Source organism: Salvelinus sp. IW2-2015, linkage group LG7 (assembly GCF_002910315.2).
Source record: "Salvelinus sp. IW2-2015 linkage group LG7, ASM291031v2, whole genome shotgun sequence".
Taxonomy (NCBI): domain Eukaryota; kingdom Metazoa; phylum Chordata; class Actinopteri; order Salmoniformes; family Salmonidae; genus Salvelinus; species Salvelinus sp. IW2-2015.
This window is the reverse complement of record NC_036847.1, coordinates 27356325-27373416: the sequence shown is the minus strand read 5'-3', so window position 1 is coordinate 27373416 and position 17092 is coordinate 27356325. Positions and strand designations below refer to the sequence as shown.

The window sequence follows — 17092 nt, the reverse complement described above, 5'->3', positions numbered from 1 at the left end:
TTGGCTATTTGTTGAAAGATAACAGTGTGATTCTATTCTGTATATGGTATGGTACAAATGTGGTTGTATCCTACATAATTTCCCATTTGAGACAGTCACAGTTAGTTAGCAAATAGGCCAAAATAAAATATCAATGTTTTATGAACTTTGTTCTAAGCAAAAGTCTCAACGCCATCTTGTTCAGACAAAGAGTTGACTTTTACATGTCTCTCACTCCACTTCCCATTGCAACAGAACAGAGCACCATGTGGAGAGGGGGGATGGGGACCTACAACTCACAGATACATGTGGGATGATGTGCTATGCAGCAACAGGTCACTGTGTGTTTCCAGCATTGAATGATAGCCTTATAGCTTTGTATTTATATCAAATTATCACTGCAAAAGTAATTTGGCTATTCAACCTTTCCCTTTTTTCTTATTTGAATGTTTTTTGGAAATCAGGTTATATTTTAGTTTTGGTCAGATGTAGACTATTGAAACTCAAAAAGTATTAAAATTATGATTTTGAATACTTGTCCTATTGTAAGATACCAGAATGTTCAGAAATAACCATGATAATTCAATCCATAACATACCATAGCCTACAATGCAACCATGAAATACAGGGATCTACTGAATGGAAAATGAAAAATCTATGAAGTGAACTAACATACATTCTATTCAAGGTGAGCTAGAAAAAACTTGATTGCTACATGTATTTACTAATAATCAATGTAAAGTTAAGACCAATACTTTATTCTTTCTTAGTACAATTGATCACCTTTCCTCCTCTTTTCAACAGAGTACATGCATGTCAAAGCAACTGCTTCACCCCTCCCCCACCTCAGCTCCTCTGACAGCTGGCAATAGCATGGATCTCATTGTGGTTCCACTTTCAATTATTATGCCATTGACTACTCTATTCACAATGTGCTTTTTCACAGAAAGTATGTATTAGTACTACTTTACCTCATGAATACTCACCCTTCTTGATTTTGTGATGGCTCAAGATAGTCAGGAAACCTAAACACAATCACACTGTCAGTGGATGTTGGATGTTAACCCCACCCTAACCCTCCTTTTTCTACTAGCTTAGGTAAACAACTCTTGAGTGATAAAGGTTCTATGTTACAGCTTTGTTAGTTTTAGTTAATTTAGAGACTTGATGATTAATGAACAAAGAGATCTAGATAGTTTTACTTGCATTGCTGGTTAGACTTAAAACATATTACATCACAGAATTATATAGAATAGAACACATAAGAATTATAAGATCTCCTTGTTTTTCATTGGCATGATAGTCAACAAAATAGACATTGAGATGAATATGTTCAATGAAGAAGGCATTCATCACACCAGACTGAACCATTCTTTAAAAAAAATTGTTCTCAATGAAACCCATCCCCAGCTGTCAAGGGTGAAGAACAGTGAACAAATCCACATCGACTGCTGTCAGCAGGCATTTGCCAAAACATCTCCAGCAACTGGCTGAAACGTTGCCATGTAGCTCCACCCAGCCTGCATGTTGAACCCAGAAAGAACCCAGAACACACAGGCAATCGTGTGGAGCACCACCACAGCCATTTGGGACATGTCCAACTCCCTCTGTTGTCTACAGAGCAGGTTATAGCAAACACCAAGAAAATGTCCCCAGGAGGTATTCTGGTCTCTGAGTGACACGATTTTGATGTCTCAATAACCCACCAGGCTTGTGTCAGAAACATGAATTTAGGCTACATAATACATCAGTGTCAGAAAAAAACATGTTATGGGAAAAAACAAACTCACAGAGCAGTCATATCTTTCTGGCACCATAGATACATTAATATTGTGTTGACAGCCAAATAGATTTCCAGTGTCATGTTTATATTCAAATTAAGTTTTGATCATAGTTTCATGTGATCATTGCTTTATTTATTTGACCTATGTAAATGTCTTGAACTGAACATATGGCCAAGCAGGGGATTCTATTCTTCATCAACATATTGCTTATTGTTGAATGAAGAAGCAATACTGTACCTATTTTACTTTAAGTGTATAAAACAACATTTGGTTATTTGTAGCCTTTTTTATGTCCTTGCTTTATCCTGAGTTCCTGTCATACAAACAAGTCTAGAATGTTAATCAAAGGCACCACATGTGACACACACGGTGGCCTCCCGCTCATTTCCCATTGTTCCCTGGCCACAAAGGCTCTGTGAAAAGCTAGCAATCTGGAATGGCAGTATGATGTCTGATACTGATGAAACGATCTAAACATGAAATTCCATAGCTAGTCCTGGTGCATAACTTGTTGCTTACAGCTTGTATTGTCCGATGATCGTAACAGAGCAAAGAAGTTGCTCTGTTCAGTCAATAATTCATGGAGCAATAAGCACACATCTGCCTCTGATTTGAGTTGCAAGAAGACACAAAAGAACATTTGCCAAGAATATATCACATTGTCAACACAAAATAAGTATAATACACTATTGTTTGTATTAACAGACATTTAGAATAGAATAGAATCAAATAAAAAAGAATAACTAACATTTTTCCCAAAAGTTACCTTCAATTAATTGTTATATTTCAGGTTATTGGTATATTATTAAAGCTAATATCAGCCTCTATTCTACAAAATAAGAAAACAAAACAATTTGTATTATAGAGTTGGTGAGAAAAGTGTGCAAATAATCTTTTAGCATATTAGCAAAACAAATAATTATTTTGTATTCAACCAGCAGCTCTGGTACGTGATGGAGGGATAGATGCATGAGTCAGGTCCTCCTCACAGACTATTATGCAAGTAGACTTGATCTTGTCTGGATGTGTCAGCAAAAGCTGACTGCATTGTTCCCTTCCAGATTCATGGATCAGCTTCCTTTATAACTGTCACGCCCTGACCTTAGAGAGCCTTTTTATTTCTCTATTTGGTTAGGTCAGGGTGTGATTTGGGGTGGGCATTCTAGTTTGTATATTCCTTTGTTGGTCGAGTATGGTTCCCAATCAGAGGCAGCTGTCTATCGTTGTCTCTGATTGGGGATCATACTTAGGCAGCCCTTTTTCCCACCTTCAGTTGTGGGATCTTGTTTTCTGTTTCGTGTCTGTAACCTGAACAGAACGTGCGCTTTCGTTTTCACTTTGGTTATTTTGTTTGAGTGTTTTTTGATAATAAAAATCATGATTACTTTACACGCTGCGCTTTGGTCCACTCCTTTCGACGAGAGCCGTAACAGAAGATCCCACAAAACCGGACGCAAGCAGCGTGGCCAGGAGGAGTGGACATGGGAGGACATCCTGGACGGCAAAGGATCCTGGACGTGGGAGGAGTTCCTGGCCGGAAGGGATCGCCTCCCATGGGAACAGGTGGAAGCAGCGAGGGAGGAATGGCGACGAGACCAGGAGTCACGGCAATGACGGAAGCCCGAGAGGCAGCTCCCCCAAAAAATTGGGGGGGGGGGGGGGGGGGGGATTGGGGGAGTCAGGGTTGGGGGATTGGGGGAGTCAGGGTTTAGACATGAGCCAACTCCCCGTGCTTACGTGGGGAGCGTGTGACCGGTCAGGCACCGTGTTATGCGGGGATGTGCACGGTGTCTCCAGTGCGTATTCACAGCCCGGTGCGCTCTGTTCCAGCTCCCCGCAGTTGCCGTGCTAGAGTGGGCATTCAGCCAGGACGGATTGTGCCGGCTCAGCACTCCTGGTCTCCGGTGCGTCTCTTCGGCCCAAATATCCTGCGCCAGCTTTACGCACAGTATCCCCGTTCGCCAGCACATCCAGTGCGCCTGTTCCAGCTCCCCGCACTTGCCGTGCTACAGGGAGTATTCAGCCAGGACGCGTTGTGGCCAGCTCTACACTCCAGACCTCCAGTGCACCTCCACGGCCCAGTATATCCTGCGCCGGCTATAGGCACTATGCCTCCAGTGCGCCTTCTTAGCCCAGTGCGTCCTGTGCCAGCTCTCCACACTCACGGAGCTAAAGTGGGTATCCAGCCAGGACGCGTTGTGGCAGCTCCACGTACCAGCTTCCAGTACGTCTCCTCAGTCCGGTGAGACCCGTTCCGCTCCACGTACGAAGCCTCCAGTGATGATCCATGGTCCGAAGCCTCCAGTGATGATCCATGGCACGAAGCCTCCAGTGATAATCCATGGCCGGAGCCTCAGTGATAATCCATGGCCCGGAGCCTCCAGTGTGATCCATGGCACGAAGCCTCCAGTGATGATCCATGGCCCGGAGCCTGTAGTGATAATCCATGGCACGAAGCCTGTAGTGATAATCCATGGCACGAAGCCTCCAGTGATGATCCATGGCCCGGAGCCTGTAGCGACGATCCATGGCACGGAGCCTCCAGCGTCGGTCCCCTGTCCGGAGCATCCAGCGACGGTCCCCAGTCCGGAGCCTCCAGCGACGGTCCCCAGTCCGGAGTCTCCAGCGACGGTCCGCAGTCCGGAGCCTCCAGCGGGGGTTCCCAGTCCAGAGCCTCCGGCGACAATCTGCAGTCCAGAGCCTCCAGCAACGATCCGCGGTCCGGTTCCTCAGGCAACGATCCACAGTCCGGAGTCTCCGGCGACGATCCACGGTCCGCTTCCATGGAAGCGGAGGGATCAGCGTGCGGAGCAGGGGCTACGTCCCGAACGGAGCCGCCACCGAGGATAGATGCCCACCCGGACCCTCCCTATTGAGTCAGGTTTTGCGGCCGGAGTCCACACCTTTGGGGGGGGGGGTACTGTCACGCCCTGACCTTAGAGTCTTTTTATTTCTCTATTTGGTTAGGTCAGGGTGTGATTTGGGGTGGGCATTCTAGTTTGTATTTCTTTGTTGGCCGGGTATGGTTCCCAATCAGAGGCAGCTGTCTATCGTTGTCTCTGATTGGGGATCATACTTAGGCAGCCCTTTTTCCCACCTTCAGTTGTGGGATCTTGTTTTCTGTTTCGTGTCTGTACCTGACAGAACTGTGCACTTTTGTTTTCACTTTAGTTATTTTGTTTGAGTGTTTTTTGATAATAAAAATCATGTACACTTTCCACGCTGCGCTTGTGTCCACTCCTTTCGACGAGAGCCGTAACAATAACCATACTGCTGCTCCATCTGAAAGACGTTTTCATCATCAATTGTAGGCATTTAAGAAGGATAAACATTCTTACGACCTAAGGTACAATCTTTCTTATAGTTGTAATATTCTAAACTGGTCAAGATCAAGATTTGTTATATTCTACATCTGCTTCATAGAGACATTTTTATTTTGTGTTGACTGTCGTCTTCTAACGCATTCGCTGCTCGGAAATACAGTTATTCTTTCCTGTATTGCAGTATACACCCAAAACACATTTCCTTATGAAAGTCATGTATTGTATGTTATATTCATGGGAATATGGACCTTCGATTGATCACTTTAATCTGCAAAGCCAGAAAGGACTTGATATTATAAGAGGATGCGACCCATAGATTTACACTACTAAATACTGGGAAAGTTATTACACTTCATGAGCTTCAAGGTCAACAACAATCTAAAAAAGGTTGTTAGCCATGTCTACCCAGCCCCTCAAACCAACAAGATCAGCAACTCAACTCAAAAGAATCCTACCCCCTCTTGGTACTCCGCGCTGTGTGGTCTGCATTCATTCACACACTCACACTTACTGTCCTGTGATCAACTGAACCAGCATTGTCATAGATCATCGCTTCTGGAGGAGGATGACAGTTTCTTAACTAGGAGATATTATGGTTAAATCTTCCTATTGCACAACGTTCAAACTGAGGTTTCTAGCCATGTTGCTATGCTGCACCCTTCTTGTCTTCTGCAGAAGCACCTCAACAATTATGGAGTGTAGGAACATTCTACCTGCTGTAGTGGCATAATGATTCACTATGAATATGACTATGAAACATCTGGCATTAGACATATTCCAGAGTGTTTATACTGTCACAAAAGTGAAGTCAAAGTAAGTTCAGATGTATCAGTCAGTGAATGCATTATCATAAAGTCTATGACTCTTCATAACTGTCTGTCTGATTTGAACTCATTAGTCAAAGCACATTTTTTGAAAAAGGCCCTCCACAAAATGAGGGTCTTTTGCGTCCCTTGGATATTTTAAGTAGAAATTGTGGGCCAATATAGAAGTTTAAAAGCATGTTATATTAAATGAAGTACCCTTTAATATAGACCACATGGATAATTCAATCATTCAGATTTTTTATATGAATAAAGGCTTGCAAAAGTGCCAAAATATCCACATTTTGACATGTCCCTCCATGCACCCTCTGTGACTTCTAGGAAGATTTTAATCTACTTAACCCCTACATTTCTCCAAGTTTTGAACATCATTGTAAAGACCTAGTTATTTTGTTGCTTTAACAAATGCTGATTTATTTAATGTAATTAGAGATTAATTTATGTCTGTCCCTCATTTTACGGTCAACCTTGTTACGTTTGTAAGTCGCTCTGGATAAGAGCGTCTGCTAAATGACTTAAATGTAAATGTAAATGTGAACTGAACTCTGGTTTCAGAAGTTGTTTTTCAAAAGAAACATTGAACATCTAAAAGTCAAATCATAGTGTAATCAGGTGAGCTGGTGTACTCTTTTTGAACATTTTCTGGTGTTTTGTGGTGGAAAACTGAGCATTCTCACCTAATCATCAACCCTGTTATGGTCAACCCTGTTACGGTCAACCCTGTCACTTTATTTGGCAATTACTATATTAATTGTTTTATTAAACCTCTTGAGATGGGAGAATGTGTTTTTATTGCATTGAACATGTGCTCTTTATGAAAATATAAACATTAGCTGAAATCAAATGTTTTTATTTATTTTTTACCAAGTTACACTTCTCAAAATAGACAGAAGTAGTGGAACAACCCAGCTGCCGTTTTAATCCTGGTCCATCATGTGCTACCATTTACTTCAGCTCTTCCGAAGATAATACAATTTAACTCACTTCTCTCAGACACATTAGGATTATATGGTTACTGTCAGAGCAAAATGTGATATTGCATATTAAATTGAAATGATCCGCAAGGGGAAAAGGACAGACAATGGACCAAATAACCCTCTGTTACTACCATACCCGTAGCATCGCTCCCTTCCTGTCTTTTTCCCGGCCACTTCTTGGGAAATGACTTTGATGCACAATTTGAACTGATCACAGTGATTACAGGGGGCAATGCAAGTATAACAGTGCTTCAGTTAACAAAGGAGCAGTATGAGTTACGCCTTCAGGCACATCGGCTCATCACTTAAAGGTGTATGATCTCAGACACAGCCATCTAAAACACATTCCTCCACAGACAGAGGACTCCATGATGCAAACTCTGCTATGAATCAACACACAAATTAATATAAGGATACTATAAAAAGATTAGAGTCACTCCTTTATCACAGGCAGGCTTACAATCCCTCAGATCAGCTGGTAAAATAATTTGCCTGTGTGGATTTTTCATACTATTTAAAGGCTCTCCTTTCTTCTCATCTAACATGAATGCCTGACCATTGGCATAACAATCAAAGCCAAGTTGTTTGGGTAATTAGCAGGGGTGCTGTTTAGTGTTTGTTTTTAACGAGGTGTGGTCTTCTAACATAGCTGAGACAGCTTGGCTCCCTACTTCTAACATAGCTAAAAACAGCTTGACTCCCTACTTCGGGAATACAAGATGTGTTGATAAACTTGTTGGGTCATGTCTTTTTCAGTTATTGCAGCACTTGATAGTCCTGTTTGATAACGTTAAATCAATATATTACAGGGACATTTAATTTCACTCTAAATATGTTTTCATATTTCCCTATACTGATAACTTTTGGCCTAAATTGTGAGATAGAAAACAAGAAAACAAATAATTGTATACATTTATTCTCTTAAACAGTTACAGAAAAAATAGCTTTAAATACCCCCTAAAGTCAATCAACGTACCCGTGCGTCAATCTAATTAACATAATAATAACAAATATAGAAGTAGTTTTGTGAAACCCCCAAAAATGGGTTAAATATGTATAAATTCTAAACTTTATTACATCTTCTAGATATAGGACAGACACTTCAAAAACGTATTCCTTATTATTTATTTTTGTACTCTCTGTTTTGCCATTTATGAATGTGTTATTCAATGCATTTCTATAGGCTGTAGCATTAAAGGCCAAATTCAATATTTTACCTAAATTAAAAATTAAATAGCTAAAGGATCCATGGTATGATCTTTAAAAAATGCCATATGTTAGCTCAGTAGAACCCCCCCCCCCCCATTGCAGGTTTTCATGATTCGGAAATGGCTGTCACAATAAATATTCTACTTCCAGATCCAGTTTATCAAATTATAGATGCAGAAATTAACAGACAAGATCCCCAAGATTATAACATCTGCATTCAAACAGGCACACACATCTAAAGCAGTGCACTCAAATTAGAACAAACCTTTATACTTCAGTGAAACGTTAATCAAATATGATTCATGACTGTGCAGTTAGCTATATAGACTACCAGATGATCTGTGTAGTTACCCAAAAAAGTAATGATTGTGAGGTCCCCCTGTGTATGATTATAATCATAAATTGTAATTTAGTGTTTGGCATATATTTGCATCCGTGTACAGTTCCTGCAAAGTTTAAAGCGTACATTGTAAATTGCATGTGTCTAGCCTAAATAAAAACATCTTGGCAGGAATATCCACCATTTCACCAACTCCTCCATTAAATTTTGAGTATATTCATTACTAGCTCTCTATCCCAAGCTAAGCTTTATGCATCTCTTCTCCAAGACGTCCTATGAATGTATCTGAAACCATTGTTTGCACTCCACAAGTTATTTTCAGACTAGTAAAATGTGTATATGAAGAGGGAAAATAATATGCTAAACACAATATTTGCATTCGATCCTTACACATATTAATATGTCAAAGCAGGGGTATCAAACTCATTCCATGAAGGGCTTAGTGTTTGCGGGTGTTTCGTTTTTAAGACCTTAGACAACCAGGTGAGGGTAGTTCTTTACTAATTAGTGACCTTAATTAATCAATCAAGGGAGGAGCAAAAACCCGCAGACACTCAGCCCTCTGTGGAATGAGTTTGACATGTATGTTAAAAGAAGGGTAAATACTGTATAGAAAAGGGATTTTGCTCTCAGTATAGGTAAAAAAAAACACTTTTCTCTACCTATCAAGCCTTTAAACCAGAAAATATATTTTACCTCCTCCACAAAGAACAATTCTCTGAAATCATCCACACAGATTAGACTAGAACAGACCAGTCCACCTCTCTCCCTCAAACCACTTGCTCTTACCATCATCCCTTCAATAGTGTGATCAGAAACATAATGTATCTAACAAATCAAAAGTTCATTTCCAGATATGGCATGTGAAGTTTGAAAGGGTGTTTCCGTTTTATTTGGTCTTCTCTGGTTCTGTTTGTACTCCTGCATCTGACTGGCGTTTGCCCTGCAAGGAAAGGGAAGGGTCATTTCGCTTATCAATATAGCTCCAACTGCATGTAAGAACCTACATTTGCTTCCCTCACATTACTTTGCCCAAAGCAATATCTTTCAATGACATTTCATAGTGAAGTATAGTTGATAGTCATAGGGAGTTGCCGAGGCCATCTAGTGGTTGCAAATTTGACTGAGAGGATCACAATTCAGCCTACCAGGTTTTTGAAGAACAAGTGGATGGAGTTCCTCTTCTCCAGTCTCTTAGGGAGGACGGGGGAATTCTCCATAACCTCGGAGGGCCCTGACACGGGCTTGCTGTCCACAGCAGGGTCCTCTGGGACCTTTGGTTCATCCTTGGCTACACTTGGGCCAGCTACCGCTTCTGCAGCTGGGGCAGGGACTTCCTTTTTCGGCACAGCTGGCTGATTGAATTATGACAAATAATCAAGAGATCAATTTCAAAGTATAATTTGCGTCATTTAATGTTCCTCTTAAAGCCATTGGGCTTCCAATATGATGTTGCCTCCTTGCTCTCACCAGTTAAAAAAGCTGAGCACGCACATTAACACACTGACTAGCACAATACAAGAGCACAACTGATGCAATTAAAGAGTGGCTGTATAATGGAATGACTACATAAATGGGAGCATTGCTCTTGGGGATGTTATTCGAAAACATAATGTTAACTTTCACTGCTATGCGGATGACACACAGCTGTACATTTCAATGAAACATGGTGAAGCCCCAAAATTGCCCTCGCTAGAAGCCTGTGTTTCAGACATAAGGAAGTGGATGGCTGAAAACTTTCTACTTTTAAACTCGGACAAAACAGAGATGCTTGTTCTAGGTCCCAAGAAACAAAGAGATCTTCTGTTAAATCTGACAATTCATCTTGATGGTTGTAAAGTCGTCTCAAATAAAACTGTGAAGGACCTCGGGCGTTACTCTTGACCCTGATCTCTCTTTTGACGAACATATCAAGACTGTTTCAAGGACAGCTTTTTTCCATCTACGTAACATTGCAAAAATCAGAAATGTTCTGCCAAAAATGATGCAGAAAAATGAATCCATGCATTTGTTACTTCTAGTTAGCACTTGCAATGCTCTACTTTCCGGCTACCCGGATAAAGCACTAAATAAACTTCAGTTAGTGCTAAATACGGCTGCTAGAATCCTGACTAGAACCAAGAAATTTGATCATATTACTCCAGTGCTAGCTTCCCTACACTGGCTTCCTGTTAAGGCAAGGGCTGATTTCAAGGTTTTACTGTTAACCTATAAAGCGTTACATGGGCTTGCTCCTACCTATCTTTCCGAGTTGGTCCTGCCGTACATACCAATACGTACGCTACGGTCACAAGACGCAGGCCTCCTAATTGTCCCTAGAATTTCTAAGCAAACAGCGGGAGGCAGGGCTTTCTCCTATAGATCTCCATTTTATGGAACAGTCTGCCTACCCATGTGAGAGACGCAGACTCGGTCTCAACCTTTAAGTCTTTACTGAAGACTTATCTCTTCAGTAGGTCATATGATTGAGTGTAGTCTGGCCCAGAGTGTGAAGGTGAACGGAAAGGCTCTGGAGCAACGAACCGCCCTTGCTGTCTCTGCCAGGCCGGTCCCCCTCTCTCCACTGGGATTCTCTGCCTCTAACCCTGTTACAGGGGCTGAGTCACTGGCTTGCTGGTGCTCTTTCATGCCGTCCCTAGGAGGGGTGCGTCACTTGAGTGGGTTGAGTTACTGACGTGATCTTCCTGTCTGGGTTGGCGCCCCCCTTGGTTGTGCTGTGGTGGAGACCTTTGTGGGCTATACTCGGCCTTGTCTCAGGATTGTAAGTTGGTGGTTGAGGATTTCCCTCTAGTGGTGCGGGGGCTGTGCTTTGGCAAAGTGGGTGGGGTTATATCCTTCCTATTTGGCCCTGTCCGGGGGTTTCTTCGGATGGGGCCACAGTGTCTCCTGACCGCTCCTGTCTCAGCCTCCAGTATTTATGCTGCAGTAGTTTGTGTCGGGGGGCTAGGGTCAGTTGGTTACCTGGAGTACTTCTCCTGTCTTATCCAGTGTCCTGTGTGAATTTAAGTATGCTCTCTCTAATTCTCTCTTTCTTTCTTTCTCTCAGAACCTGAGCCCTAGGACCATACGTCAGGACTACCGGGCATGATGACACCTTGCTGTCCCCAGTCCGCTGGCCTTGCTGCTATTCCAGTTTCAACTGTTCTGCCTGCGGTTACGGAACCCCTACCTGTCCCAGACCTGCTGTTTTCAACTCTTAATGATCGGCTATGAAAAGCCAACTGAGATTTATTCCTGATTATTATTTGACCATGCTTGTCATTTATGAACATTTTGAAAATCTGTTCTCTCTAATTTTCTCCTTCTCTCTTTCTTTCTCTCGGAGGACCTGAGCCCTAGGACCATACGTCGGGACTACCGGCCGTGGTGACTCCTTGCTGTCCCCAGTCCGCTGGCCTTGCTGCTATTCCAGTTTCAACTGTTCTGCCTGCGGTTATGGAACCCCTACCTGTCCCAGACCTGCTGTTTTCAACTCTTAATGATCGGCTATGAAAAGCCAACTGAGATTTATTCCTGATTATTATTTGACCATGCTGGTCATTTATGAAAATTTAAAAATCTTGGCTCTCTCTAATTTTCTCCTTCTCTCTTTCTTTTCTCGGAGGACCTGGGCCCTAGGACCATGCGTCGGGACTGCGCCCGTGGTGACTCCTTGCTGTCCCCAGTCTGCCTGGCCTTGCTGCTATTCCAGTTTCAGCTGTTCTGCCTGCGGTTATGGAACCGCCACTCGTCCCAGACCTGTTGTTTTTCAACTCTTGATGATCGGCTATGAAAAGCCAACTGAAAATTATTCATGATTATTATTTGACCATGCTTCACTTATGAACAGGTTTCTTTTGAACATCTTGGCATAGTTCTGTTATAATCTCCACCCGGCACAGCCAGAAGAGGACTGGCCACCCCTCATAGCCTGGTTCCTCTCTAGGTTTCTTCCTAGGTTTTGGCCTTTCTAGGGAGTTTTTCCTAGCCACCGTGCTTCTACACCTGCATTACTAGCTGTTTGGGGTTTTAGGCTGGGTGTCTGTACAGCACTTCGAGATATTAGCTGATGTACGAAGGGCTATATAAAATAAAATTGATTGATTGCTCTGGCTGGTAAATATCATAAAATGATGAGAAATTATAAAGTATCACTACCAGCTGTTTTCGCTATCATGTGTATGCAACATATCAATTGCTGTACCAAATAATGTTCATTATTTATGGAGGATATTTAATTATTTGTGCAGGATACTTCAACATGGTAGTACCAGCATAGCATAAGCTGAACTCAGTGAGATCACTCTTGTTAATTTCACACTGGCTGGCAAGTATTGTCATTTAGCCCTTTGAAAGGTTTCTTGAGGAGTCGGACTCCACTTGTTGAAGCTGTCTGGGCTTTTGATGCCATTTGGTTTAGCAGGTCCTCAAATTATCACACCATTCTGTTATTGTTTATCACATTTACACATTTTCTTGTATTTCCAAAATTACATTTCATGAGTAGTTCCCGTTGAGAACCAAAATGAGATCTGAGTAAAATAACTGCCTTACCTTGGTCTTGAAAAGAGAAAAGGAAGTGAAAGGAGAGGCTTTGGGGGCAGCAGGTGTCTTCTCTTCCTCCGGTGCAGGTGGTGGTGGTTCTAGTGTGGCAGAGGCCTCCAGAGTGGCCATCTTTGAGAAGTCTACATTCTTTACCGAAACAGCAAAAGAGAAAACTAAATTATAAACCATTGTCAGGATTAAGGAAGGTGTAAGAGCCCATGAGAAACAAGAGTCCGCCACCTGGAAGAACCAGAAAATAACCCACTAAAACAGATAAGAAAGAGATAAGAGGGTGATAAAAATCTCAACTCAGGTACCAAAACTGGTACTGTAAAATAGATATTATGTAGTTTGCCCTTTAGGGCCACTTTATTGCTGAGATGAATGAAACAACTTGTAACTGATCAGAGGAAGCTGGTGAGAGGAGCTATAGGAGGATGTGCTCATTGTAATGGATGGAATGGAGTCACTGGAATGGTACCAAACACAAACACATGGAAACAACGTATTTTACTCCATTCCATTGATTCCATTCCAGGCATTACAATGAACCTGTCCTCTTATAGCTCCTCCCACCAGCCTCCTCTGTAACTGATAGCATGAACACCCATTTTCACCATGCAATCAGACAGAAAGAGACAAAGATGGCACGTGAGGATGGAGTATGCCAAGAGTTCTCTCCTTTTACCTGTACTTCCACAACCGGCTGTGGCTCCACTGGTTCCACCGTCTACAGGAGAGCAGAACAATGTTAATCTGAACATGTGCCATATAACTAGACCTTCTACTGTATGGCCTGCATGGCAAGGCACGGATAGGTGTGTAGAAGCACAGTTCACCACACAAATAAAGACACAAATTCGCACATGCACGCATACAGTCAGAATGAAAATCTAATTCAGTTTCTGTATGAACACATACAGTCAGAATGAAAATCTAATTCACTTTCTGTATGAACACATACAGTCAGAATGAAAATCTAATTCACTTTCTGTATGAACACATACAGTCAGAATGATAATGGGTTAAAATGACAGAATTAGATTTTGTTAGATTTCTCATGTTGTTTGGGATGCTGTTATGTTATTTATGTTCACAGATTGTCGCACCCCCTATTACCAGCCTGTTCAACCTCTCCTTCGTATCATCTGAGATCCCCAAGGATTGGAAAGCTGCCGCGGTCATCCCCCTCTTCAAAGGGGGAGAGAGGAGATAAATTAAACAAAATTCTAATTCAAGTCATTTTATAACCCAAAGAAACAGCAGGACCAAGTATTCATTTCATAACAGAAATGTGAATTACATTTTCATTCTGATGTATGTGTTCATACAGAAAGTGAATTCGATTTTCATTCTGACTGTATGTGTTCATACAGACAACTGAATTAGATTTTCATTCTGACTGTATGTGTTCATACAGAAACTGAATTAGATTTCATTCTGACTGTATGTGTTCATACAGAAACTGAATTAGATTTTCATTCTGACTGTATGCGTGCATGTGCGACTTGTTGTCTTTATTTGTGTGGTGAACTGTGCTTCTACACACCTATCCGTGCCTTGCCATGTAAGGCCATACAGTAGAAGGTCTAGTTATATGGCACATGTTCAGATAACATCGTCTGCTCTCCTGTAAGACGGTGGAACCAGTGGAGCCACAGCCGGTTGTGAAGTACAGGTAAAAGGAGAGAACTCTTGGCATACTCCATCCTCACGTGCCATCTTTGTCTCTTCTGTCTGATTGCATGTGAAAATGGGTGTTCACGCTATCAGTTACAGAGGAGGCTGGTGGGAGGAGCTATAAGAGGACGGGCTCATTGTAATGCCTGGAATGGAATCAATGGAATGAGTCAAAACGTTGTCTCCATGTGTTTGTGTTTGGTACCATTCCAGTGACTCCCATTCCATCCATTACAATGAGCACATCCTCCTATGGCTCCTCTCACCAGTCGAATTTGAGGCACTGGTAGGCCTCAAGTCTAAAATCAAGGTTAAGTCAACAGTGGAGCCAGAGCCCCTGCCAAGCCTGCTGCAGCGGTATGACAATACAACATTCAGCCATTTTGAAGCTAACAGAGTTAAGCTCACTGTGACATCCTTCATTTAATTTAAACTGTATTCAAATCATTGCATCTTGGGGTACAAATATCTACATCATACAGACTGCTGCCCTTTCTCTTGAGCATAGCATCAATACAGATACCAAACAAAACAGTCTCTCAGAGCATTCCTGTAAATGTAAATCTATCCTGATACTTCCAGTGACATATTGTGACATTTCATGGAGTTTTATTGCTTTATATTTCTCAATGTGGAATCAACACACTTTAGATAGTGCTGCATTTAGCTGGACTGATGGCATGACTTGTGGAGAATGGGCTGAGGTCTGCATCTATCCATTCATCATCTTTTATTTTTTTATTTTATTTTACCTTTATTTAACCAGGTAGGCTAGTTGAGAACAAGTTCTCTTTGCAACTGCGACCTGGCCAAGATAAAGCATAGCAGTGTGAAACAGACAACAACACAGAGTTACACATGGAGTAAACAATAAACAAGTCAATAACATGGTAGAAAAAAAGAAAAAAAAGAATCTATATACAATGTGTGCAAAAGGCATGAGGAGGTAGGCAATAAATCAGATAATTACAATTTAGCAGATAACACTGGAGTGGTAAATCATCAGATGGTCATGTGCAAGTAGAGATACTGGTGTGCAAAAAAAAGCAGAAAAGGAAATAAAAGCAGTATGGGGGGGGTGAGGTAGGTAAATTGGGTGGGCTTATATACCGATGGACTATGTACAGCTGCAGCGATCGGTTAGCTGCTCGCATAGCAGATGTTTAAAGTTGTTGAGGGAGATAAAAGTCTCCAACTTCAGAGATTTTTGCAATTCGTTCCAGTCGCAGGCAGCAGAGAACTGGAAGGAAAGGCGTCCAAATGAGGTTTTGCTTTAGGGTGATCAGTGAGATACACCTGCTAGAGCGCGTGCTACGGGTGGTGTAGCCATCGTGACCAGTGAACTGAGATAAGGCGGCACTTTACCTAGCATAGCCTTGTAGATGACCTGGAGCCAGTGGTCTGACGGCGAACATGTAGCGAGGGCCAGCGACTAGGGCATACAGGTCGCAGTGGTGGGGTCGATAAGGTGCTTTAGTAACAAAACGGAATGGCACTGGTGATAAACTGCATCCAGTTTGCTTGAGTAGAGTATTAAAAGCCATTTTGTAGATGACATCGCGAAGTCGAGGATCGGTAGGATAGTCAGTTTCACTAGGGTAAGTTTGGCGGCGTGGTGAAGGAGGCTCTGTTGCGAAATAGAAAGCCGACTCTAGATCTGATTTTGGATTGGAGATGTGTGATATAAGTCTGGAAGGAGAGTTTGCAGTCTAGCCAGACACCTAGGTACTTATAGATGTCCACATATTCTAGTCAGAACCGTCCAGGGTGGTGATGCAAGTCGGCGTGCGGGTGCAGGCAGCGAACGGTTGAAGAGCATGCATTTGGTTTTACTAGCGTTTAAGAAGCAGTTGGAGGCCACGGAAGGAGTGTTGAATGGCATTGAAGCTCGTTTGGAGGTTGGTTATCACAGTGTCCAAAGAAGGGCCAGAAGTATACAGAATGGTGTCGTCTGCGTAGAGGTGGATCAGGGAATCGCCCGCAGCAAGAGCAACATCATTGATATATACAGAGAAAAGAGTCGGCCCGAGAATTGAACCCTGTGGTACCCCCATAGAGACTGCCAGAGGACCGGACAGCATGCCTTCCGATTTGACGCACTGAACTTGTCTGCAAAGTAGTTGGTGAACCAGGCAAGGCAGTCATTAGAAAAACCGAGGCTACTGAGTCTGCCGATAAGAATATGGTGATTGACAGAGTCGAAAGCCTTGGCCAGGTCGATGAAAGACCGCAGCACAGTACTGTCTTTTATCGCTGCCGGTTATGATATCATTTAGTACCTTGAGCGTGGCTGAAGTGCACCCGTGACCGGCTCGGAAACCGGATTGCACAGCGGAGAAGGTACGGTGGGATTCGAGATGGTCAGTGATCTGTTTGTTGACTTGGCTTTCGAAGACCTTAGATAGGCAGGCAGGATGGATATAGGTCTGTAACAGTTTGGGTCCCGGGTGTC

General features: G+C 42.5%; 1 protein-coding gene across 1 annotated transcript in view; it reads right to left on the bottom strand.

Annotated features, from left to right (window-relative positions):
• Positions 1-7787: 7787 nt before the first annotated feature.
• The window catches only part of LOC111966747 (uncharacterized), an 18323-nt gene continuing 9018 nt past the window's right edge, over positions 7788-17092 (bottom strand). Inside the window, exons 3-6 of the mRNA XM_070444579.1 lie at positions 13649-13690; positions 12970-13107; positions 9585-9791; positions 7788-9379 (exon numbers count right to left, since the gene is read on the bottom strand). Of these exons, the coding sequence (XP_070300680.1) occupies positions 9326-9379; positions 9585-9791; positions 12970-13089 (381 nt within the window). The 5' untranslated portion in view covers positions 13090-13107; positions 13649-13690 and the 3' untranslated portion in view covers positions 7788-9325. The remainder of the gene's footprint in view (positions 9380-9584; positions 9792-12969; positions 13108-13648; positions 13691-17092) is intronic.